This window comes from Osmerus mordax, chromosome 11, assembly GCF_038355195.1.
Source record: "Osmerus mordax isolate fOsmMor3 chromosome 11, fOsmMor3.pri, whole genome shotgun sequence".
Taxonomy (NCBI): Eukaryota; Metazoa; Chordata; class Actinopteri; order Osmeriformes; family Osmeridae; genus Osmerus; species Osmerus mordax.
Window position 1 is genome coordinate 18,695,080 of NC_090060.1, and position 26,732 is coordinate 18,721,811.

Sequence of the window (26,732 nt, forward strand, 5' to 3'; positions counted from 1 at the left end):
AGAGTTCAGTTGTCTTTCTCACTGTTTATTTGATTTTCACACAGATGTTCCAAGATCAACACAATTGCTGGGAAAACTGTGCTTAAAGTTAGCTACCTGTCAAACCAGTCTGAACCCAGTTACAACAACAGTCATTCATTTCAAAATTTTTTTTTTATAAACAATAAATTACAATTACATCTTACAAAATGAAATGAGACAGTAATTCTGTAATTATTATTTCTTCATTAAACATTGTTAAGGTTGACAATATAAACATGTACATAACTTAAACACAACACACACACGTATCATGTGCCGGTTTGGTTGGTGTTCTGGCACATTCTGTTCGGGTGTTCCACATGCTTTTGTTTTGGTGAAGGAGTGGTCCAGCAGGATTATTGCACATTTGTGTGTGTTAGCAAGCACGAACTCCAAAATACATGTGTGAAAGTCCTGAAATTCTTAATTCTACCCTCGAGCAAAAGTTAGCACCTTCCTTCTTTCGTAATTATACGTTCATTATATACAGATTCTTGATACATTCATGGTTCATTTCCATTCTTGACTGGGTGGCTTATATTTAGCTTTTTACTTTTGTTCATTCTGTACAGACAAGTCTCTCTTTACAAAAGGGTGGATTTGTCAAGTCATTGTTGAGGGCGATTTGCTTCTCTTATGATGCGCTTCAGAAGTACTAGACTAGTAGACACCCATGCAGGAGGTGTGGTTACAGGGTGAAGGCTAACCCTTACCGAGCCATGAGAACAGGCTGGTTACAGTACATTCACATGCTCTCCATGCAAACAGGCTGGTTCTCTCATGCGTAGATTATCACCAGCCTGGGTCTGGGTCGCAGTATAATTCAGTCCCAGAACATTTCAGAGGAAGTTTATATGAAGCATGCAGGTTTGTAAGTGCTCCGAACCAGCAAGCCCAGCACGGCATAAAGCACAAAATCAGATGCACAATACATTTGTTGGTGCAATCCCTGAATCAAACCACATCCCTGCCTTCCACACAACCACCCTGGCTTCCTGGTCCTGGAGGTTCACTGCTCGTCTTCCGGCTGGTCTGTCCAAGTACCAAAGAAGTTGGAGACTTTGGGAGTGCGCCTGCCCCCCCTGGAGCCCCCCCTGGAGGCCCCACTGGAGCCCCCCTGAGCCTGGTGGATCCGCTGGCACTCGCGCAGGTTCTGGGCTCGCACCTCCTGGTTCTGGATCTCCTCCACCACACGGCTGGGGAACCAGCCCCGCTCACCATCGTGGAGCCGCTCTCCCATCATCCAGCCTGGGGGGAGGAGGGAGGGGAAGGAGAGGTAGAGAGGGAGGAGAGTGTATGAAGGACAAGAGGAGTGTGTGCTATGAAAAAGGACCAACAAAGAGAATAAAATCTGTTGAGTGTCAGAGATCCTGCTCATGAGATGAAGCAGCTCTCCTCTCTTACCATCGACCGTCCTCTCCAGGATGTTAAGGACATCCGCCATCTCTATAGAGAGCTCGTCAGGCTCCTGGGACAAGTAAGACTGAATACACTGCACCTGGGGAGAGTCTGAGAGGACCAGAGGGAAGGCCTGTAGGTTAGACGGAGTTCTCCAAGGTTCAGCACTGACATTATGAACGTGTGTGTGTATCATCAGAGCGGGATGAGCTCACCAGCCTGGTGGGTGTTGGTGGATGTGAAGCGTGTGCGTCTGTTAGGAGTGAGAGCACAGATCCAGCGCAGCTTGTCGCTCCTGCCAGCAGCAACATCATGGCAGAGATCAACACATTGGTTACAAGAACTGGTTCTGCAGTTGTTAACTCAGTTGTTAGTTTTAGGTGTTGGTTCTGAAGCCAGAAGGCGAGAGCTTACATGCTGCTGGTCTTGAGCATGTAGCTGACCTGCCGGTCTTCCTGGTTCTCCAGCAGCTTGAGGGTGAAGACACTGGCCAGCAGCTGTCCCTGGTCCTCCAGGTCCTCCGTCCTCAGCATGGCCCGCGGACAGGAGTCCAGCACCTGGAACCTGTCCCCACTACCATGGGAAACACACCATACACACACATCAGACAGCCACACCCCCACACATATAACCAACATTAGCATCTTGACAAAGGTCTGTGATACAAAGTCACAAACCAGAGACTGTGTTGTTTTACACAGAAGTCTTGAACTTCCAGTCTTTGATCATTCTGTCATCTTGTCTATGGTCGTGGGGGGACTTCTTGTGGTTGCAGTGCATTGTGGGATGGACTGTGGTGCTGACCTGGAGCTGCGCTTGGTGACGAGCAGCAGATTGTTGAACAGGAAGAGGTACAGGGGCTGGTACAGCTTGCGGCTCCGCATGGTCCTAGTGCTCTTGGGTCCGGTCATCTGCTGAACCTCGCCTTTCTTCAGCAGCCAACGAGAGTGGGAGATGACAGGCACGGACTGAGGAGGTCAAAGGATGAATACAAACTTGATCAGATGTGCAACTGGACACAGTTCACAGTGCTCTTGGAATTGTGTGAATTTGAAAATAAAAAACAGGGTATTCAGAGTTATTTTGAAATTCTAAGCTGGTTAAATATTAAATTGCATGGAGACTTTGAGTTTACCTTTTGATCAATCAAGTCAACAACAAAGCAGTACATTATGTTTATATCTTTAAAATTACCCAGAAACATTAGAATGTTTTGTTTCTTGTCGATTGTTTAGATGTGTGGCCCTACTCAAGGAGACTAAGGGGTATTTTTGCTTCAGGTTTACATTGCAAAAAAAGGCAACCAACTAGCTTTCAAAACCTGAGACAAAACAGGGACCACACCACAATACTGGTATTAATGCAAATAAGGAAGACGACAATTAGAAAAGCACTGAAGCAACATTTAGAAAGCGTTGCCAGGAAACACAGGGTTATGTTTTCAGCAAACTCACTGTGAGTAAGCGCCCTCCTTTCAGACCGATCTTCCGGAAATTCACTGGAACTTTTGTCTGTTTTAAAAATCCCTGATAGGATGACGTGTTTGACAGGTAGGTAGAAAGAACACTGTCCTACTGATACAGAACACTGAATGTTTCACTCCAGCCCACAGCCAAGGTACAGAAGACATTATTATACTGTTTGTCACTATTGTTGTGAAAAGGTCAAGTTTCAGTTCAATATTTTGCAAAAATAAAGGAGCTTCTCGTGATTCTGTTCTTTCATTGAGACGCTTTATACATGAGCGAATGAATGAATGAATTAGAGAAGGTTTCGATTCTGCTGTTTCAAATGTGATCATAATTTTGAAAGATGTCTGTGTGCGAGTCTGTGCATGTGTGTTAAGTGTGTCTGTCCAGTCCTGGGATTTTGAGACACTGAGATGCTCTTGAATTTGATATATAGAAGTTTGAGAACCCTGATACTACAGCTGTTTACACACCAAAGACATATTTACTGCCCAATGATTTCTTCCGAAAGGTTTGTTCTTAGTACCGGTAATGTTTTGGTCAACTGACTTTAGTCAGGGTGGATGCAGTTCTACTCTATGTGCTCAGAACTCTCTGTGTGACTGAGAAGAGAATGTTACCCTGCCACCCCATCCTGGTATGAACTCCCTGCACGTCACACTGTCACGTATTTCTGTTTTATTAGGATTCCTCCAGTAGGAGGAAACCTATTGTTTTTGTTAGTATTCCTATAATAATTTATTTCAATTAAATCGCTCAAAAAGTCCTTGGCCACATCTTTTCAAATTTGGCTCAATGATACAACAGGTCAATCACTACTCCCAGACCACTAATGGCCCACGTACGCCCATAGGTGGCGCTATATGCCACACCCAAAGTCTACATGAATTCCCAGGCGCCCTATTAGTCCAAAATGCCTGAATGCATTATTTATCATGGGGAACAAAAAATCCTCAAGGACCCATAAGGTCCGCCATAATATATTTTGCTGTACAGTGAAAATTTGGGTAAACCCACAAAAATCTTCTTCTCACGACCTGTAAGTCCAATTGTCTTCATATATGTCTTGATATACATGTGTAGAATACATGTATTTTTAAAGTTTGCAAAGGAATAAGGAATGCAATGCAAAATGGCTGAAAGGGGTGTATTTATGTAAATGTCCACATTGCCTCAATATCTTTGTGTCAATAAATCAAATATAATTTTGACTGATGGTTTTCCAAACCAAATTGGCTTCAATATGACATCCCTCTGGAGTACCTTGCACAATTTCAACTTGGTAAGTAAAAATATGGGTCTGGCTCTTTTTTAACTTTCTGCTCTGTAGATAAGATCCCGCTTCATCTAAACAGACCATCGGATTTCTTGCATCATGTGTATAGAAAACCTACATTTGTTGTAGATGTGTACGATACATTTCTTTCAAAGCAATATTTAGCAAAAATTTATACAAGACAATATGGCTGTCCACATTGTCTATGTGTCAATAATACAAATGTCCTTTTGACTGATGATCTTTCAAACCTTATAGGCTTCCAGATGACATCCTTCTGAAGTACCATGCACAATTTCAATATGATATGTCAAAATATGACTGAATTACAGCTGTTTAAACTTTGTCCCAAAGCTGACCAAAGCTAATAGTCTTCCCTTTCTATTCATAGAAACTAAACAGTTGATGTGTAGCAGAGAGGATAGAGAGGCTGACTAGCAACCACATGCTCTTGAGTTTGAATCTCCATGCAGCCTGTTGTTGTTTGCCAAGCATGAATACATTTAGCTCTCTTGTTGTCCATCTATTGACCTTCTACAATGTACATTTTTCTAATATTTTGCCATTTTGAAGAGGAACCTGCATCGCTGCTTGCAGTTCTATTTTTGCTTATTTCTGTTTTATTTTGCTTATTTCTTTAATTGCTGCTACCTTGTTGACCATAGTCTTGTCTTAAGCATTTAATCGTCACTGACTATTTGATGAATAAAACACTTAGTGTTTTATAGTACCTTGGATTTGAACTCCAGTGTTTTCTCGATGCTGATGAGTTCCTCGGTGCGACTCATCTTCCTCACCCCCTCGTTACACTCCTTCACGATCTGAGAGACACAGGAACAGCCCAGTACTGACACAGGGGCAAAAACAGCCCAGTACTGACACAGGGGCAGAAACAGCCCAGTACTGACACAGGGGCAGAAACAGCATTACAGAACACAGTTCTGCATCATAAGACCCTGTACTGACACAGGGGCAACACCTGCCATGTTAAATAACTATCTGTAGACACTCTAGACAATCTTCAAATAAGGATTGTAATGAATGTTGTAGTTATTTTTGTATCCTTAAAATTAAATAAAGCAATAAGACACTTAACTAACTACATAGCAATACATATGGTAACAAGGGTATAGCGTTATTACATTACATTTACATTTATTCAATTAGCAGATAGCAGATGCTTTTATCCAAAGCGACTTCCAAGAGAGAGCTTTACAAAGAGCATAGGTCACTGATAACAACAAGATAGCCCCAAAAAACATTGCGGGTAGCCAAAACATGAAGCACATATGGTGAACAACCAAAATTAGTGCCAAAGGGAAGAACCACAAGAGCATGTAGTTAAACAAGTTACAATTAAACAACATTAATCTTTATAAGTGCAAGTGTACCTGTAGAAAAGCAAGCAACAGTAAAAAAATATTTTAACTATTTAAATCAGTTACCACAACCAACAAGAGCAGCAAGGCTCTAAGCAAGAGTCATTGTGATCCTTGAGGAACCTAACATGGGGTCCAGCAAACCATTCCTAAGTACCGTTGTACTCCCGGAACAAGTGCGTCTTATAATATTTTACATAAGTGAAACTTGGTATGGGAGAGGTTGGGCTTTCCAGAGGTAAGTGGAGGCTAATATTGATCTCATTTTGTTAACACAACCTTCAACTGACCCTTCACATCATCCTCACACCCCTCACACCCCTCCCCACACTGGGCCTTCTGACACGTTTGTAAGTAATGTAACCTTTATATAAAGTTATGCTGTGTGTGTGGTTACAATCGCGGTTAATATTGCCTTAATGTAAAGTGTTGCCATACAGTTACATGGTAGTTAATGTAACCTTAATGTAGAGTTTTGTCAAAAATAATAACAAAGAATCTTAAGCAGTTCCAGGTTTCAAAACCAAACCCCACAATGATCTATACGAGTTAGAAACAACATTCCATTGAGTAGAGCCAGGTGATGGTTTCTATCCGGTATCATTCCATGGGAGTCAGAGACAGGTGTGACAGCCATTGTCAGAACCAACTGTGTTGTTGATCATTTGTGAGCGACCACACCCTGAATGCTCCCAGGCATGAGGGTTGGGGTTAAACTACCGGGGTGAGGATGAGGAGGGCTAGGATGAGGATGAGGGCTAGAATGAGGGCTAGGATGAGGATGAGGGCTAGGATGAGGGCTAGGATGAGGGCTAGGATGAGGATGAGGGCTAGGATGAGGGCCAGGGTTACCTGCTCCAGCAGCTGGTGAGCCTTGATGGCGCTGGCCTCCCTCTCTGAGCTCTCCTCTGCTTTCTTCAGGATGTTCTATGAAGCAACACAGAAGCCGTCACCCAACGATTGGCTGGAAAAACATATTCACTGCACCGTCACAACTTTCAACCCATGCCGGTGATTCACCAGAATCACCCGAGAACTGTGCTGTTCCTCTCAGCAATTTGGGATTCAGACAATTACAGCAAACGTGTCATAACACATCTAATTTATATACATCCCTTCCTATGCTGGAAGTACAGAGCGGCTATTTCGACTCACTGACCTGAACCACCAGCTCCTGTTTGACTAACTGACCTGAACCAGCATTTTGAGCCGGGTGATCCTCTGGAAGGGGAGGATGAGGAAGGAGGTGAAGGACAGGCCTCGGACCCGGGAGTGGTTCTCCAGCACAGCCATGGTCTCACGGAACGCCTGGTTTCCCTGTCTGGGCCCACACGTTAAACCATGTGAAGATTGTCGGAAGGTTAGCAGTGAATAAACACAGTAAATGTTGTTGCGCTATTTGTACGTCACTTTGGATTAAAAAACACTTCTACTAACAATAACAAAATGTAAATGGTAAATTTGTTATCAGAAAACAGATGTACTACAAACACACCACAGTTTAATAGTCTCTACAAACACAGACCACAGTTAAATAGTCTCTACAAACATAGACCACAGTTGAATAGTCTCTACAATCACAGACCACAGTTGAGTAGTCTCTACACAGGGCCAGCTTGATTTCCACTAAGATTCTGGATGTCTAGAAGGTCGTATAAAAGCCAGAGTTTATTTTCTTAATATTATTATTTAGGTGTGACCTGGGGGGTATTCCAGGTAGCGGGTTTAACAAACTCTGAGCCTAACCCTGAACTCTGAGTTGAGTTACTTTAAAATTGGAAACTCTGAAAACTCGGTTCCAGAAAAGCTGATTTGAATTTGTTAACTCAACTCGGAGTACGTCAACTCTGAGTTAAGCGCGCGCATGAGAAGTATTAAAAGCCAACATCAATGGAGTTCCGATACTGGGATCAACCAAGGCACCCAGCAACAAAAAACCCTGTCCTACTTCACCACACTTCAGATATAAGTTTTATTTCGTGTTCAATCTGAGCACATATTACGGAAAAAAAGCAACACGGCTGTAGCAGCGTATACAATTGGCGTGGGAGACAAACTGCCAAGTCAATGCATACATTTGATGTAATAGCCAGTCCATACCGTTAATATTACAGAAGAAAAAGTGGGAGACTTAATAAAATGGCATGTTCAATGTTATATTAAATATAAAAACATACTACAAACAGGTAAGACATATTTTGCTTAAGCTATACGCTTGTGATTGTATAGCCTCAAAGTCACCTTGGTTTTAATCATATATCGACATGATACAAAGTAAATATCAATTGGTGCCTATTTCAACTTTCAGTTTCCCCCAACAGAATGCTTTTCAAATCAAATCAAAATGTATTTGTATAGCCCTTTTTACACGCAAGCATGTCGAGGGGTTCACATACGCCCATAGAACTGCCCCTCAACCAACCTAAACCCTCAAGGAAGACAAGGAAAAACTCCCAGAAAAACTCACTGCAGGAGAAAAAATTGAAGAAACCTTGGGAGGAGCAATTCAATGAGGGATCCCCTCATTGAATTGCTACAAAATACAGGAATTTTTGTATTTTGGCTATATTGACTATATTATGTAGATGGAAAAATGCAGTTCTGGTAATTTGCTTAATATTTTCATCAAAGGATGATGACGATGATGATTAAGATGACGAAGAGACATTGACTGCTGCCGCAGAAAATGGATGCAGAGAATTATGTATGGTAGCTACTGGTAGTTCTCTCCCCATGTACTTTTATTTACAGGCTTGTGTGGAATTGTCAGTTACACTGACATTATGAGAATAATGAATATAAAAAACGATTTGCACATTCTGATCCTGTTGAACAGAGCATGGATGCAGTATACAGTGATATGTTCATTTAATGGCAGGTGAATTCTGCATGTGGAACTGTGAAATGTAATGCAATCCCATGTATTCCCAGTTACAAGTAAATGAGTTGTACAAATTGCACCTCATGAAAAATTGCCAAAAACTGACCAAGAGATGGTGTAGGCCTACTTAGGGTAGAAGAATAAAGGATAATCTTGAAAAAGATTTACTGGAACACCAGTTACAGGAGGATGCATGTAACAGGTGATGTTAATTAATAATCTATATCAATATTAATTGTTGAATTTGCTGAATTTCTATTTTGACCAAGAGATGGTGTACTTAGGGCAGAAGAATAAAGGCTGATCTTGTAAGGCTATCAACCTGCCCCCACCTCTCATATGGTAAAATCTGGAGTTACTGGATGGAGTCTCAACTTGATGGCTCTCACACATCATTGTGTAACTTACTGTGGCATTGCTAGTCATGTTGATAAGTAAGGGTCAAGATTGTGGTGTTATTGGTTGTTTTGGGTATAAAAGGAATTGTGAAGCATCTGTGGATTCTTGATCTCCTGAGACCTTCTCCTCAGCTCTGGCTTGTCCTACTCCTTCTTCCTCACCTCTTGCTTTCTATCTCTAGTTTACAATAATCATGGTAGAGTAGGTAAGAGTTAACCTTCATTGATTTCATTCATTTGCAATATGATTAAATTATTATATTATTTAACCTTACTTTGACCATTCTTGCTCTGATTTAACCCATAGAGTCGAATAACTGTAATTCCATTGGTATTGGCATTATTTGGTTAATGTTAATACACTGTTCAGTTTCCCATCTTCCTTCAAACCATAGGGGAATTAGTTTCAGTTGTTTGGCCAATATTGACCCCCTACAATGTTGAAATAGATTTGCTGAAACACCAGTTACAGGATGGTACATGGTCACAGGTGAATCATGTAAATTATAGGAACAATAGCCAATAAACATTCTCATTGTTAGATTTCTATTTGTAGGCAATGAAGAAGACAAAATACAATTTCAATTATTTGTCTTTATTTCAGGGCCAAAAAGCATTTGGTCAGTTCTGAGTGCACGTCCACAGCGAGTAACATTAGCGATGTTGGCCTAAGGGCTGACAATGTTTCTAAAATACATTATAGATTGTGACGGGAAACGGTAACGTTAACCTAGGTATTCATCAGGGAACTAAAGCACATCGAATCGCAGTTTTAAAATCCTCTCCCGGCGTATAACTAAGCGAATTAAATTTTGTTCGAGATCGGTTGGCTGAACCAGGAAAGGATATCCCTAGTCTGCCAACGCTATCAGGCTCAGAAAGAGGGAGGGGATAGCTAAAAACGCAGAGTTTGGCATGGAAAACCTTCTAGCGAGCAGGTTAGTTTCACGGAGTAAGTTACCATGGAAACTTACCAAAAGGTTTCGTTACCTCTCTTTCTCGAACGGAAACCTCGGAGTAAGCCTCTTTTCAGGGTTAAACAACTCAAAGTTTTCACTAAATCTGCTACCTGGAATACCCCCCTGGTAGCTTGTGTCAGTGTGCCTCACAACAAGTCGTCTCAGGTCAGTTTACACCAACAATCACCTTCAAAAACAGTTCAACAGATTTAGTCAATTAAGTATAGCTAACTTTTCTATCTGACTTTAGAGGACTGTTAGATTCTAATCAGAAAAGTTAACTCTCATAACAGGTTGGATCAAACATCAGCATTCAAACCATGAGGCTTTGTTTGTCTGACCCAACATCCACCACAACCTGTTTATGCGTCACCCTCTCCTGGCAGTTCAGTCAGCCAACCACCAGGGGACCCTGATCCTGTTGTCCATTTGTACATTTTATAAGAGTGTTTTGCATAGAGGCCAGGGGGAGAGCGTAACAATAGCCTTTGTTTGTTCCCCAGAGCTGCAGCTTGAAGGTAATCTGCTCTGGTATGACTGCAGCAGAAACCTCTTAAGAGTCCCTCAGGTTCTGAAAGTTTTGCTCACTTGCCTGGCGTCAAGATGGACAGTACATCTGTCAGAGGATTGTCATAAATCACAGACTGACAATAACAACAGAACCTGCCATCCTGCCAGACAGGGAGATCTCTACGTTACGTTAGAACCTGCCATCCTGTCAGATCTCTACGTTACGTTAGAACCTGACATCCTGTCAGACAGGGAGATCTCTACGTTACATTAGAACCTGCCATCCTGTCATATCTCTACGTTACGTTAGAACCTGCCATCCTGTCAGATCTCTACATTACGTTAGAACCTGCCATCCTGTCAGATCTCTACGTTACGTTAGAACCTGCCATCCTGTCAGACAGGGATATCTCTACGTTACATTAGAACCTGCCATCCTGTCAGACAGGGAGATCTCTACGTTTCCCCGTTAAAGTCTCATGATCTCACTGAGATTTGGATGTTATGGTCACTACTGCTCCCGACTTACACACTGTGTCTCTTTCCTACATACACACACACTCACATGCACGCGTACTCACACACACACACTCACACACACATTCTCCATGAGAGGACGTCAGGGTGAGAGGAGGAGAGACGCTGGCCCTGTTTACCATCAAGACCACAGACACAGCAACACACACACTCACACAAAGACATAGAATACTCTGTGTTTTCTCAAACACACCTTTGCTCTTATGAACACATGACTGAGCGGCATGTTATTATAGCAGAGGGGTGTGGTTGTATTGTTCTCATAGCAGCCAGTCACACAAGTCTGTCAGTGGACTGTCCTTTTCCGCACACAGACAGCCGGAATGCTGTCAGTCTGACTCTACAGTGGTAAAACTAGGCCCAGAAATATAAATATGCTGTATTGCTTTAGTCTGGTTCTATATCATGTCACGTCTGTGTTGTCAGCCGTTAACCAGATATGGCATGTAACAGCTGTGGTTAGTAGAATTGGTGGGCTTGACCATGAAAAAACATAAATTTGTGTTAAGGTTTGTAAAATTGCTGATTTCAAAATGGCTTTGCCTGACAAACCATATGCTCAAAGCCCCACCACCATGAACCATAAGAGATGACAGAGCTGACATCATCAGTAAGAGACAGTGTTTCACCCACAGGATGCGTCGGTAGTTCTTCTCCTGGTAGACCTGGTTGATGACGTAGGCGATGAACACGTGGAAGTGCTCCCTGGCGTGGAGGCAGACGATGTCACACACGTCGGAGATCTGGATCGACTGCTCAATGCGGTTCTCCAGGTCCATCAGGAACCTGGCAGAATGTGACATCATCAGACAGGGACAGCAAAACGAAGGTTGCATCAATGGCTTGTTAAACAGTATTGTCACCATAATTATTGATGGTGTTAACTGGTTAATGGTTCACTGATCTAAGCCGTCTTGACATAAAAAGCAATTTTCGATTCTATTTCTAAAATACAGTATTCGACATATCTACAGCTAGGGCCTAATTATACCAAATAACAAAGCAACCACAGAATGAATAATTGTTTTACCTTTCACTGGCTTTCATCACCTCTTCAATATTTGAAAAGAGGAAGTGCATGTCTGATTGGCTGAGAGTGTTGACCAGCCCTGGGTTCCGCAGGAAGTGAGTCTCCAGGACCTCCAGGCTCTTGTAGTAGGACGCCTCCGACGTCACCAGCTCAAACATGGCCTGGGAGACAGGACCAGAAATATGTCACCAAAATATAGATTATAAAGTACATCCATACCACATTCACTGGGTACACTCACTAAAACCAGCCGACTAAAGTTTCCATTCCATATCATGATCTGTCTACATGACCTACCTGGCCCTCTCTTTCCCCCCTTGACCCCCCGCCCTCCCCCTGGTACGACCTTCAGCCTTCGCCCTCACCTCCCTCCCCCTGGTACGACCTTCAGCCTTCGCCCTCACCTCCCTCCCCCTGGTACGACCTTCAGCCTTCGCCCTCACCTCCCTCCCCCTGGTACGACCTTCAGCCTTCGCCCTCACCTCCCTCCCCCTGGTACGACCTTCAGCCTTCGCCCTCACCTCCCTCCCCCTGGTACGACCTTCAGCCTTCGCCCTCACCTCCCTCCCCCTGGTACGACCTTCAGCCTTCGCCCTCACCTCCCTCCCCCTGGTACGACCTTCAGCCTTCGCCCTCACCTCCCTCCCCCTGGTACGACCTTCAGCCTTCGCCCTCACCTCCTGGATAATGATCTCCCTCTGGGGCAGCAGCTCCAGCAGCCCGCTGTGCTGCACGGCCTCTAGGTTCTGCCACAGGCTGAGGGAGCGAGTGTTGTTCCTCAGCTGCAACTGCAGGGCCGGGGGCGAGGTAGCCCCCCCGCCCCCCCCAAGTCCCCCCGGGCCGGCAGACGTTAGCCCGTCACGCTGCCGACGCTGCTCGATCTCTTGCTGCTTGGACGTGTCCCGGTACTCCTGGTACAGGAAAGCTGGAGGGATGAGAATAATAGCGACAACAACAATAGCAATCAAAATAATAATAATAACAACAATAATAATAATAATAATAATAATAGTATTAACAACAATAATGCTAACAACAATAAGAATGATAACAGTAATAATAATAACAACAATCATAATAGATAATAATAATGATAATGTACATTTTTCTCACCCGTAGTCGCTTTTATCCAAAGTAATGTACAAATATAACTTATGTCACACTGAATATTTTATTAATAAAAGGCCTCGACTGATAACATATTCATTTGGAAGATGCTTTTATCCAAAGCAAAGTACACAAGGGATCATGCAGTCATATCAATCATGAATGCAGAACATGGCTTCCTCTCCCTGCCCACTACCAGCTCTGAGCTCCTCTCCCCTAACCCTAACACTACCAGCTCTGAGGTCCTCTCCCCTAACCCTAACACTACCAGCTCTGAGCTCCTCTCCCCTAACCCTAACACTACCAGCTCTGAGGTCCTCTCCCCTAACCCTAACACTACCAGCTCTGAGGTCCTCTCCCCTAACCCTAACACTACCAGCTCTGAGCTCCTCTCCCCTAACCCTAACACTACCAGCTCTGAGGTCCTCTCCCCTAACCCTAACACTACCAGCTCTGAGGTCCTCTCCCCTAACCCTAACACTACCAGCTCTGAGGTCCTCTCCCCTAACCCTAACACTACCAGCTCTGAGGTCCTCTCCCCTAACCCTAACACTACCAGCTCTGAGGTCCTCTCCCCTAACACTACCAGCTCTGAGGTCCTCTCCCCTAACCTTAACACTACCAGCTCTGAGGTCCTCTCCCCTAACCCTAACACTACCAGCTCTGAGGTCCTCTCCCCTAACCCTAACACTACCAGCTCTGAGGTCCTCTCCCCTAACCCTAACACTACCAGCTCTGAGGTCCTCTCCCCTAACCCTAACACTACCAGCTCTGAGGTCCTCTCCCCTAACCCTAACACTACCAGCTCCGTCTGAGGAAGGACACTATGTGTTCATGTACTTCATGTACAAAGAACAATCAGTTCCCTTGTAACGTTTCTCTCATGCATGGCTGGCATTCTGCTGAAGCCAATCAATGATTTGTGTCTGTATATGGAGTCAGGGAAGGGAAAAACTGAGGACAGGGAGGGTAGGGGGCAGGGAGGGGGGGGGCAGGGAGGGGGGGCAGGGAGGGGGGGGGCAGGGAGGAGGGGGCAGGGAGGGTGGCGGGGGGCAGGGAGGGGGGTGGGGGGCAGAGAGAGGGAGGTGGGGGCGGGTAGGGGTAGGTAGGGGGCAGGTTCAAGTGAGCTAGATTTTTTCTGAAGCTGGTGATTTCTTGCAGAGGAAATAGGCTGAGTTTGCACAGCTTATGTCTGTATTTACATCCTGTGTTGTTTGTGTGCTGCAGAAGGGTTTAGGGTTAGGGTGACTTTGAACATGTTGCATAAGAACCACCGTCATATTCAGAAACTCACCAAGGTGGGCGTCCGAGCTAACACTTACATAAGAATTGCAGAGAGAGAGTGGTGTTAATCAGACACGAGGAGACGAGGAAGTAGGAAGAATACATACAGAGAGAGAAACATTACAAGGGGAAAGAGAGACTTACTGAGATTAGAGCTGAGATAGAGAGGGAGATAGAGAGAGATAGGGAGAGAGACTTACTGAGACTATAGCTGAGAGAGAGAGGGAGATAGAAAGAGAGAAAGACAGAACAATAGAGAGAGCTGTATAAAATGACATGTTGGTGAACACTTTCTACAGTTACTCCATAAATATGAGTCCCTGTTCCGTCATGTTCAACAGGAATCCTTTAGACGGACCCTAGTCTGAACACACCTCTTCTACAACAGTTACGTTTAATATTTGATTTATTTTAGCAGGTGCTTTTATCAAAAACTACATAAAATAGTGCGTGTAGGAAGAGTGAGCAGCTGGTTTAGCCAGCGAGCAGAGCCTGGTGTTACAGTTAAACCTTAACCCTCTGTGTCTTCACTTCCACCTCTCCTCCACCTCTCCACTCTGTCTTCACCTCCACCTCTCCTCCAACTCTCTTCACCTCCACCTCCACTCTGTGTCTTCACATCTACCTCTCCACTCTGTCTTCACCTCCACCTCTCCTCCACCTCCACTCTGTCTTCACCTCCACCTCTCCTCCACCTCCACTCTGTCTTCACCTCCACATCTCCTCCTCTCTTCTCACCTATGTTTTTGACGATGTTCAGGGTGTGGCAGATGGACTCGATCTTCATCTGAGAGGAGCCATCTCCGTTGTTCAATATTCTGAAAGAAGAAGAAAGAACTAGAGACACTTTCTGGGAGAGATTGTGAGGTGTGCTTGCGTCGGTTGCAAATGGGTCTGTTTTTTTACAAAACATTTACAACTGATATTTCTGTATATTTTAAATAAGTATGCACCTCTTATTATTTATAAATATTGCATTTATAAAAAAGCATATACATTTGTTGTTGCTCATTTACATTTCAAAATACTAAGAGTGAGGTGTAGAATGGTACAGGGTTCTGTTGTCATTTCCCTTAGTGCTAGAGGGAATGGTGATAGGCTATGTTGCAACCTCACATAGTTGAAACAGTTGCATCAAAACAAAGAAATTGGGCAATCCTGTGTAAAAATGGTCCTGACCTATATCTAACAACGTTGTCACTGGCAGTATCTTAGCTGGAATCCCGATTCAAACAGTACTATCTGCAAACTGAAAACATGCCCCAAAAAAACATAATTAAGCTTGAAATGTATTTCTGGAAAACACTTAACTAGAAGTGATCATTATGTGTCAGTAACAACGTCCCTGTCCAAAGACTAGGGGGTCATGTGACCGGCTATCCGCGCTGTAAGTAGAAATAACCACCTTGCGCTACAATCATTCACATATTGAATGACATCAATTGCTTTACAGGACTTATGATCATCATTAGATACCCCTCTCATGGTTAGTTTCTTTAATAATGTATCAGTCTGACCACAATACTAGCTCAACAAAGCAAATACAGGGAAAGCAAAGCTGACTAAGCATTAACTATAACTGCAGGGCTCTTAAGTCTCATGTATTCGCCATGAAATTCACGCATTTCAACCATTTCTCATGCAACACATCCGAAACATCACCCCCCCCCCTCCCAGCTGCGCTCCGTCTTGCTCCTAGATGCAGACCTGAACCCATTTTACATCTAAACTAAATACTAGACTACCGATGTGTGTGAATCGCAGATACATTGTGTTGATATCACAGCCTGGAAACATAGCTAGCAACATGTTATCACCCTGGCCTTTGCCTGTGGCATTTCTGCAGCTGCATTTCTGGCATTTTAGGTACCTAGCTATCTCCCAAACGTTAGCGAGCTACTGAACTTATGTTCTACTAGAGGTAATTGCGTGTGGGTTTTTTACATTGTGCCGGTAGTGACCGTGGCTAGCTAGTTAGCTTATTTTTATCCACAATAACTGAAATTATGCTTAAACCGTCAAACAGAACATTCGCGCAGATACAAGCAATGCAATCAGGACCAAGACGAACATTTTTACACCGACATTGTCTATGTAGTGAAAACATTTATGACTTTTGAAGGGTGGGAAAATAATAATAATAAATTATATATATGAGAGAAAATACAGGTTGCGCCTTGCCAAAGGCAATCACAACCAATGAGAACATCAAAGGAGAGGACAAGAAGGAATTGAAAAGCATTTCCACCCTTCTGGTACAACACCGCATCACAAGGTCACACTTGTTACAGAAATTCTGCAGTGCAGAACTGTGAACATGAGGGACGACAGGAATATGAACAGGCAATTCAGACTAGGCTGAATAATGACATAATGAGCACATAGCAGCAGTCACTCTTATTCAAACATGTTTGTTTAGTTATTTATGACATACCTGTGTGCCACTCACAAGAATAAACCGAATCATCATGTTTGTCTGACAACCGAATTTATAACACTGTGTCATAACAATTAAATGTAACATTTCCCATTTTAAATGAACACAGGAAAGCTTATGAGAAAGCATTGACAACAATGGACCTTTCAGCTTTCTAACTATTCCTCATCTCCCGTCTTCATTTCTCCCCCTCCTCCACTCCTTCTCCTCCTCTCCCTTCTCCTCCCTTTTCTTCTCCCCCCTCCTCCCCCTCTTTTCAACCTCCTTTCCTTTCCTTCCCCCCCCCTCCCCTCCCTACCTGTACCCAGTCCTTTAGCAGCCCCCTCCTCCCCCCCTCCCCTCCCTACCTGTACCCAGTCCTCTAGCAGCCCCCTCCTTCCCCCCCCCCTCCCCTCCCTACCTGTACCCAGTCCTCTAGCAGCCCCCTCCTCCCCCCCTCCCCTCCCTACCTGTACCCAGTCCTCTAGCAGCCCTCCCCTCCCTACCTGTACCCAGTCCTCTAGCTGCCCCCTCCTCCCCCTTATCCCTCTCCCCATCCCCTTCCCCTCTTCTCCCTACCTGAGTTTCACCCCTTCCAGGCTGGCCCCCTCTGTGCTGGGTCTTCGGGGGCTCTGTGTGTCTCCTCCGGCCCCCCCTAGGGAGCATGCTGTAGCGGTGCGCTGTGATAGGCTCTCCATGTCTCTTCTGTGAGCTGCGTGCGTCCGGTAGAACAGTCCAGTGTCGGCAGGAGAGCCTCCACACTGATCGCTGGAGACAGAGGAAGCAGCTCCTCCCGTCCTCTCTCCTCCTCTCCTCCCTCGGTCCCCGGCCCCTCCTCCTTCTCTCCTCTCTCCCTCGGCCGGGGCCTTGTCGGAGGAAGAGCGTGGGCTCCGGGGGTCCCCGTTGCTTGGCAACGCGGTGTTGGAATGGTGTATTCTAGGAGAGGCTGGTAAACTGAAACACGACAGGGAAAGGATGATGGGGGAGGAGAAAAGGAGGAGGAAGGGTGGGAGGAAGAGGAGATGATGGTAGGAGGAGGAAGTGTGGCCATGAGAGGCAGTGACACTCAGATCTGCTTGTGCGTCTTCACTGGGTTTTGCTCAGTGAAATAGTTCATGATATGTACATAATGTATATTTGTTGTTTGTACTTGACCTCCATAGAGGCTGAAAGAGGATGTATGATGCTTATGTGCGAACATGTTGGAGAGTAGAAATGTAAGTAGCCGAGTTGAATTGTATAAACTCACTCCCCAGTATAAACACCACCCACTCGCACCATTGAAGAGCTTTTCAGTGGTGTAGCTGGTTAAAGTGTCAGTTTGTAAAGGTTAGTAAAAGTTTGTAAGTCAGAGGACCTGAGACAGGGGAAGATCAGGAGGAAGTGACTGATGAACGGCACGACTACACCTGCTACAGGTACTAGTTTGTTTCCACTTTACTGAGAATTTGTATGTGTGTGTGTATATATTTATGTGTGTGTGTATGTGTGTGTTTATATGTGTGTGTGGGTGTGTGTATATGTATGAGTGTGTGCACAGGCTTACCGCCGGGCTAGGGGGGAGCTGGGAGGTTTCTGCAACGCTGGGGGGCTGAGGTGGGAGCGGCCCCTACTGGAGCTGCTGCATTCTGACCCTGACTTGGGAGACGCTGTGTGTGTTGGGGGGGTGAGGTGAGGAGTGTGAGGGAGTGTGAGGGGGGAAGGGGGTGAATAGGGTGACAAAGGGTGAGGGGGGGGAGACATGGTGAGGGAGGGTGAAAGGGGGAGGGAAGGGTGAGGGGGGGGGGGTAATTTGTTAAATTAAAACAATTGTTGAAAGAATCATCATTTTTCTCTCAAACACACACACACTCTCACACAATATACACCCATTCACACACAACTTCAGTCAGCACACGAGGCAGACTGGCAGGCAGTAATGACTTTGAAAGCCAGTTGTACAAAGGAATGTGTTGCTAGGGGCAGCCTGTGTGCTCCAGTAGATTACCACACCCAGGAACACGTGAACACTCTCCTCCAGTCTTAATGTGTGTAATGCACACTTACAGGTCTTGTGTTTGTGTAACACACCTGTGAGGTGGATGGATTATCTTGGCAAAGGAGAAGTGCTCACTAACACAGATTTAGACAGATTTGTGAACAATATTTGAGAGAAATAGGCCTTTTGTGTACATAAAAAAAGTCTTAAATCTTTGAGTTCAGCTCATGAAAAATGGGGGCAAAAACTAAAAGTGTTGCGTTTATAATTTGGGTCAGTGTATGAAGCTGCTTCAGCCTATTACCATTCCCTCTTGCAGGGGAAATGACCAGACAACAGTTTACATTTAGTCATTTAGCAGACGTTCTTATCCGTTTAATTCTACACGTCACTCTTAATATTTCGAATAGTAAATGAGCAGGAACAAATATGTTCTTTTAAATCTATGCAACCTCCATCCATCCATCCATCATCTGCCGCTTTTCCGGGGGTCGGGTCGCAGGGACAGCAACCTAAGCAGGGAGGCCCAGACTTCCCTCTCCCCGGCCACTTCCACCAGCTCTTCCTGGGGGACCCCGAGGCGTTCCCAGGCCAGCCGAGAGACATAGTCCCTCCAGCGTGTCCTGGGTCTTCCCCGGGGCCTCTTCCCAGTGCAACCTATACAACCTTCATAAATAATAAGTATGCATTTTTATATTAAATATACAGAAATATCACTTGTAAAATTTCAGTAAAAAGACTGACCTATCTGCAACTGACACAAGCACACCCCACAATTTCCCCAGAAATTGTACCCTCTTTAGTTTTTATTCACAATATTTCTTATCAATTTAAAACTTGTCAGTCTATTACGCTAAACTTAATCAGTTGTTGACTGTGGACTCTAGCCACTTGTATCTGGTTAGACATTTAGGAGCCATTTAGTGCTCAAAGGTTGTCTTAATGAGGTGACACTGCGACACCCATGTGGACTGGTTGCTAGGAGCTAATGGGAAAACCCATTTGGCAACAACTACCATGTTACTTCATAGCAACACTACATGAGGGTTTCATGAACTACCATGTAACTTCATAGCAACACTACATGAAGGTGTCATAAACTACCATGTAACTTCATAGCAACACTACATGAGGGTTTCATGAACTACCATGTAACTTCATAGCAACACTATATGAGGGTTTCATGAACTACCATGTCACTTCATACCAAAATTTGTCACAACATTGTAGGTACATAGGAACTACTATGTATTTAAAAGGTATTAAGTGTTAGTGGTAGAATATATTACAAAGTGTAAAACGTCACAGTATAGGGGAGAGGTGTGAGGGGTGAGTGGATGTTGTAAAGGGCCAGTTGAAAGTTGTGCTACCAAAATGAGATGAGATACCGCTCACCACACTTATACAATCTTACGTAACTGCCTGGACAAAAGAAGCTATTCATATTTACGTTTAAAACAAACAAAGATATTCCACCTACCCATGCAGTCTGATAATGAGCACGTCAAAAGGAGACAGATGGTTGGATTCACTTCTGTTTCAAAACAGAAGAAATTGCTAGTTTGGACTTGCTACAGTCGGAAAATATACTTTTCTTCATAAGGACAAATCTTTCTCTGCACTGCCAGTTCACCCTATTTGGTCATCTGGATAAGAGGATCACGATAGTCTGAAACTGTCTCTGAATTGTAAAGGTCATAAGTTGGACAACGGTTTTGGTGCAACTACAATAAGGTGCGAAAGAGCACAGAGATAAGATGATCACAGGCACAGGTCATAAATCCTTGTTTGTTATGTAACTTCTTTCATTCCTCTACAAAAGCCTCCTGTCTAAAACACTGTAAAAAAAAAAAAACGACGTACATGAACTTAGCGCACCTTAGAGGAAGTGTTTGTATATTTTATGACAGTGGTCATGTTGGTTATATGGGCAGTTTCTTTATTGATAGTCTTGTTTAACTAGGGCGCCTGATCCTGTCTAGCTGACCAGTCAGACATGAAGCAATCACCCTCATCACACTACCTAACCCTCATCACACTACCTAACCCTGACTAAACATCTCACGAATTTGGGAAGTAATTACCTGGCAAACTGTAACCATGACTGATATTTAGGGGCAGCTTTACCATTTGGTAAAGTACATCTTAGTCCTTCATCAAACATCTGACGCCCTATGGACGGGGGGACAAATGGACTATGAAGGCAAATGTCTGGGGTTGGCCTGGTGGTATAGCTTAGTGGTAAAGTATTAGACTGAAGATTAGGATGTAGCCATCCCCCGTAGATTACTTTGGATAAAAGTATCTGTTAAACAAACACATTATTATTAATCATTCGTCCAGCCATCTCTCCTGGGCTGGGAGATTTAGAAACCCAGGCCCCATCCATGCTTTCATCCAGCCATCCTCTCATCCTGCCAGCTACAGAACCTGTCTTTCAGGTTTCTACCAGGACCGGTGGAGCCTGTGTTTCTCCCACAACAACACAAGCGCTTCTCTGACAGAACCACAACAACACAAGCGCTTTTCTGACAGAACCATAACAACACAAGCGCTTTTCTGACAGAACAACAACAACACAAGCGCTTTTCTGACAGAAGCACAACAACACAAGCGCTTTTCTGACAGAAGCAAACACATGATGAAGGAATGAATGGGGGTTTATCACGTGAAGCTGGCTGCTATTCCCTAAGATCCACCTGACTCACAAACGAACTGTGTAGTCGTTTAATACTTTTTTTTAAACCCGGAATCAAACTGAATGTAATATAGTCTTATAGTGAACTGAATATATTCTTACTGTTGCTCTGTTCTGTGGACGCTAATTTCTTCTTCCTCATGGACCGGTAGAAACGGGAGTTACGTCGGATGAACTCCTTCCCGGTGTCATCTTCATCATCGTCATCATCGCGGCTGTGTGCCGGCTGGGTGGCAGCAGGACACTTCGCCGCCGGCTCCTGCGCCTTGGGCCACCACTTGAACAGGGCAGTCATCGCCATTCGAACAAGCCCCTATCCCTATCCCCTGTTGGATCCACACGAGAGGGACTCTGCAGGCGGGAGGCTGGGGGCTGGAGGCTGGGTGCTGGAGGCTGGGGGGAGGGCAGAGTGAAGGGAGACTGTCAGGACTATCCAGAATCCAGAAGGAACTCCATCTTGGTGAACTGTAGCATCCAGAGACAACACAACACCTCAGAGCTTCACTGAAACGTCAGTGATTCAGAAACTCCAGAGGGCAGTGGCAGACTGGGTCCAGGCTGCTCTCTCTCCCCTCCTCTCTCCTCCCCCCTTCCTTTCTGCCCCTCTCTGTCTCCTCCCCCTGCCCTGGAGACAGGCGTGTTGTTAGTTACCCAGACAGCAGTTGAGCCAGCCCTCCCTCCCTCCCTAAGATGTAATTACTGTTTCATGTGACACCTTCTCTCTCCCTCTCTCTCCCTCTTTAATGCGCTCTTACCTTCTCTCTTGCCATTGCCTCTTTACTTTCTCTCCCTCCTACATGGGCTCTCTAAGTCCCTCCCTTTCACCTTTACTCTCCCCGTTCCTTCCTCCTCGCCCTATGCACCACCCTCTACTGTTTTTGTACCTGAAAGGCATTCCAGAGCCCTGCCTACTTTCACCTGCCTGTCTCACCTACTAACTTGTCTGAATCACCTACTTGTCTCACCTGCCTGAATCAACTACTTGCTTCTCTGTACTGTTCCCTGCCCCCTGTTTGTCAGGGAATCCAGAACATCCACTCACCTGTGCCAGAGAAACCAGCCACCTGGCCGTAGTATCCTAAACCCTTCTCTTCCACATCTTCACCACCTCATCCAGACCTGCAACCCATAGCACCGTAAGCTCTCTCCCTCCCTTCTCTCAACTTTGATGGCAGCTCGTAACTTCTTCAGTCAGCTGACGGGTTCAAAGTTCACTCTGGCTTTTGCCACTTTGGAGGCCTCAGCCTGCCCTAGTGAGGCTCCTCCCCCTGCTCTTTTAAAAGCTTGTTTCTGTGTCTCAGGAGGATTTGACAGACCAGAAAAGAGGCTGACAGTGACTAGTAACCAGGTCGTTGGGGCAGAACAAATAGTGCAAATTCCACACCCACAGCTGATAACACCAAGTTACCAGTGGTGGTTGATTATTACCTTGAAACTCCAGGAACAAGCTGCCTGGACTCACATCCATCCCCTAGAGGGCTGGACTCTGAAGAGGCAATCTGAGAGCAAGAGGAAGAGAGCGAGGAACAGGAAGAGAGCGAGGAACAGGAAGAGAGCGAGGAAGAGAGCGAGGAACAGGAAGAGAGCGAGGAACAGGAAGAGAGCGAGGAACAGGAAGAGAGCGAGGAAGAGAGCGAGGAACAGGAAGAGAGCGAGGAAGAGAGCGAGGAAGAGAGCGAGGAAGAGAGCGAGGAACAGGAAGAGAGTGAGGAAGAGAGCGAGGAAGAGGAAGAGAGCGAGGAAGAAAGCGAGGAAGAGGAAGAGAGCGAGGAAGAGGAAGAGAGAGAGGAACAGAGCGAGGAAGAGAGCGAAGGAACAGGAAGAAAGCATTACAGACCATCTTCTGTAACCCTAACCCATTACAGACCATCTTCTGTAACCCTAACCCATTACAGACCATCTTCTGTAACCCTAACCCATTACAGACCATCTTCTGTAACCCTAACCCATTACAGACCATCTTCTGTAACCCTAACCCTAACCCATTACAGACCATCTTCTGTAACCCTAACCCATTACAGACCATCTTCTGTAACCCTAACCCATTACAGACCATCTTCTGTAACCCTAACCCTAACCCATTACAGACCATCTTCTGTAACCCTAACCCATTACAGACCATCTTCTCCAGCATTCTCATTCAGTTATATTATTATAATCCTTACCGACTATACACCGATCAGTCAGAATATTATGACCACTGACACTTTACCTCATACACCCTGTCATTAGGGTTAGGGTCATTATGACCTCATACACCCTGTCATTAAGGTTAGGGTTAGGGTCATTATGACCTCATACACCCTGTCATTAGTGTTAGGGTCATTATGACCTCATAAACCCTGTCATTAGGGTTAGGGTCATTATGACCTCATACACCCTGTCATTAGGGTAAGGGTTATTATGACCTCATACACCCTGTCATTAGGGTTAGGGTTATTATGACCTCATACACCCTGTCATTAGGGTTAGGGGTCATTATGACCACTGACAGGTGAAGTGAATAACTGCTGCTCAATCAAATCAGATATTTTTATCCTTTCTGGTACTTTACGTTGTACTAGAGCTGCTGACATTCTTAAGTTATTCCTGCGATGCCTTCAGTTGTATTTTTGTATTATTTTATTCTTGCATTTATAATCTCGCTGTGCTTTTTGAAAATGTTGTTATGTCCACTGTACTGTCCTGTCTGCAGTGTTGAATGTATCTCTGTTTTTAAGCTCTTGGTGCAGAACACATTTTTTCATTCATTCAACACTGACTACCTCGTTATCATGGAACCTGTCAAGTGGGTGGGATGTATTAGGCATGTCACCTGTCAGTGGGTGGGATGTATTAGGCATGAAAGCAGAAATGGCAAAAGTATACACATCCTTCACTCAAGTATAAGTATAGATACTCATGTTTGAAAAAAGACTTAAAAGTAGAAATACTGACTACACTTTTTCACTCAAGTTAAAGTAAAGAAGTATGGGCTCTGACATATTAAATAAAAAGTAGCCTTTGCTATTACCTGTTTTTGAGTTTTAGCAAAGAGTAAAAAAATTGTGGAGTACTGATACCAGATAAATCTACTTAAGTACATTGTACCCACTTGGGTTAGGGTTAGGGTTAACCCTAACCCTAACCGTAACTTGCAGCACTTAGAGGATCTGCTGATAATATGCGATACCACAGCACACCTTCAGAGGTTAGTCCCAGTCCTAACCCTAACACCTTCAGAGGTTAGTCCCAGTCCTAACCCTAACCCTAACACCTTCAGAGGTTAGTCCCAGTCCTAACCCTAACACCTTCAGAGGTTAGTCATTTACATTTACATTTAGTCATTTAGCAGACGCTCTTATCCAGAGCGACTTACAGTAAGTACAGGGACATTCCCCCTGAGGCAAGTAGGGTGAAGTGCCTTGCCCAAGGACACAACATCATTGGCACAGCCAGAATCGAACCGGTAACCTTCAGATTACTAGCCCGACTCCCTAATCGCTCAGCCACCTGACTTCCCAATCATAGTCATAGTCCTAACCGTAACACCTTCAGAGGTTAGTCATAGTCCTAACCGTAACACCTTCAGAGGTTAGTCCGAGTCAAGCCTTGACAGGTCAGGGCTGTTTTGGCGGCAAAATGGGTCCGACACAATATTAGGCAGGTGGTCATAATGTTATGGCTGATCGATGAATATCACTATGTTGTTGATGTCCATGCTGACTGTAGAAACAAAGGGAATGTCTCGTCAACGTACACAGGCAGCTGTAATGGTCAGCTTCACCTCTTGGCTTCATAGCTGGTCGGGCAACATTTCTACTTAAGTATTTACAGGCGTCATCTGGTACTGCCTGTGACAACATGACCATTCTTGTGTGCGTGATGTGTGGCTGATACGTGTATAGAACGTGTTCAAACTACATTATCAGGTGTGTACTAATCTATTAAATCTAATCAGAGACACAACACTGGATTTTCCTGAACAATTACAGTGCGCCATCTCGTGTTTCGTTTGTGTCATGACGTCAGCATTGACAGTTTTTCTCAATTGTTTACACACAAATACTGGTACTTGAGACACAATGACCACAACATGTAACTCATGCACCAACCCCATGAACCAATTCTGCTAAACTACAAGCACAATTCCTGCTTTACACTCAAATTGCAGTTTTAAAACACACTTTTTTCAAAACACTACACACAATTCTCTGCATTTGGCACAATTTTCATGAAGAAAATCTTTTGTTTTCACAAGGAACGCACTGCCATTCAAATACGCACACTGACTCATCGCATGGACAAACACCTGTCACACAGTTTTACAATTAGCAATCAGAGATTTAGCATAAAAGGGCAACATGTGACCTCTTCTGTTTTTGAGCAATGGATGCCAACATTGGAAACAGAGACAGAGGCAGAGGAGTGAGAGTAAGAGGAGGAGGACGGGGAGGACGAGGATGAGGAAGGCCAAGGACCATAATCTCTGATGAGATCCGAGCCGCTTTGGTTGACCATGTGGTCAACCATGGTCTAACAATGAGGGAGGCTGGGCAAAGAGTACAGCCAAATTTGAGCAGGTACACTGTAGCATCCATCATCCGGACTTTCCGAAATGAGAATAGGTAAGAAATCTACTCTCACTACAAAATTGAAGTAGGCCTACTGCCTATCAATACAGTACTCAATGAGTACAGTAGTACACTATTGCCTGTGGACTGTTCTGTATGACTGTAAAAATAAAGTATTTTTCAAGTATTTGGAAAATGTATTCCTACTTTGTATTCCTACACAGTATTTACAGTATTTTACTATTTGTTTGGCAGAACTGAAAGATTACCAACACAAGGTGGTCGGGAATGTCTTCTGTCTCCTGAACAGGAAACTGAAATCATGAACATGGTCCTAGAAAATAACGCCATAACATTACGGCAAATACAAAGAAAAATAATAATGTAACTGTATACACTATACAGTAAATGATTCTGTTGTTTTGTATGTAGACCACTGTATGTGCAACTTTGTGTTGGTTGGGATGTACACTGTGTACATTGTTTTTCTGGGAAAAATACGTAAAACATATTTGTTACCGTGTATTTCTGTGTTCTGAGTATAAAAATAACATTTTCAAATATTTTACAACACACTTATGTATGTACTGTCTGTAGTAAGTGTAACACTGAACAAAAAAAGGCCTAACTCACTATGATGAATGAAGAAGAAGTGTTTTCCATTCATCATAGTGTTTTACATTGAGTATATTAGTGTTCAAATGGTTCTTATAAATGTCTATTCATATGATGGTTTGTGTTTGTCATTTGAAAACAAAATACCATTTTGAGATTAAATAACATTGTTTTGAATGTTAAGTTTAATTTTGCAGGAGAAGTGAGGGGTTTTGCCCATTGT

General features: G+C 44.3%; 1 protein-coding gene across 1 annotated transcript; it reads right to left on the minus strand.

Annotated features, from left to right (window-relative positions):
• Positions 1-134: 134 nt before the first annotated feature.
• Positions 135-21,987, minus strand: ngef (neuronal guanine nucleotide exchange factor). Its single transcript, XM_067245921.1, has 15 exons — positions 21,444-21,987; positions 18,212-18,314; positions 17,245-17,619; positions 14,988-15,067; positions 12,536-12,783; positions 11,859-12,019; positions 11,462-11,614; positions 6,735-6,864; positions 6,396-6,470; positions 4,896-4,985; positions 2,224-2,387; positions 1,834-1,992; positions 1,635-1,714; positions 1,426-1,530; positions 135-1,269 (listed from the first exon to the last, which is right to left on the minus strand). The coding sequence occupies exons 1-15, from the start codon at positions 21,640-21,642 to the stop codon at positions 1,031-1,033; spliced, it is 2,361 nt and encodes a 786-aa protein (XP_067102022.1). The 5' UTR covers positions 21,643-21,987; the 3' UTR covers positions 135-1,030.
• Positions 21,988-26,732: the final 4,745 nt, after the last annotated feature.

Excerpts from the sequence above, each read along its gene's own strand:
- ngef (XM_067245921.1), bottom strand. The coding sequence starts at position 21,642 with ATGGCGATGACTGCCCTGTTCAAGTGGTGGCCCAAGGCGCAGGAGCCG. Across the intron at positions 17,620-18,211 it reads AGCTCCCCCCTAGCCCGGCG|TTTACCAGCCTCTCCTAGAA; the intron begins GTAAGCCTGTGC and ends GTCGTGTTTCAG. Across the intron at positions 1,531-1,634 it reads CACCAACACCCACCAGGCTG|ACTCTCCCCAGGTGCAGTGT; the intron begins GTGAGCTCATCC and ends TGGTCCTCTCAG.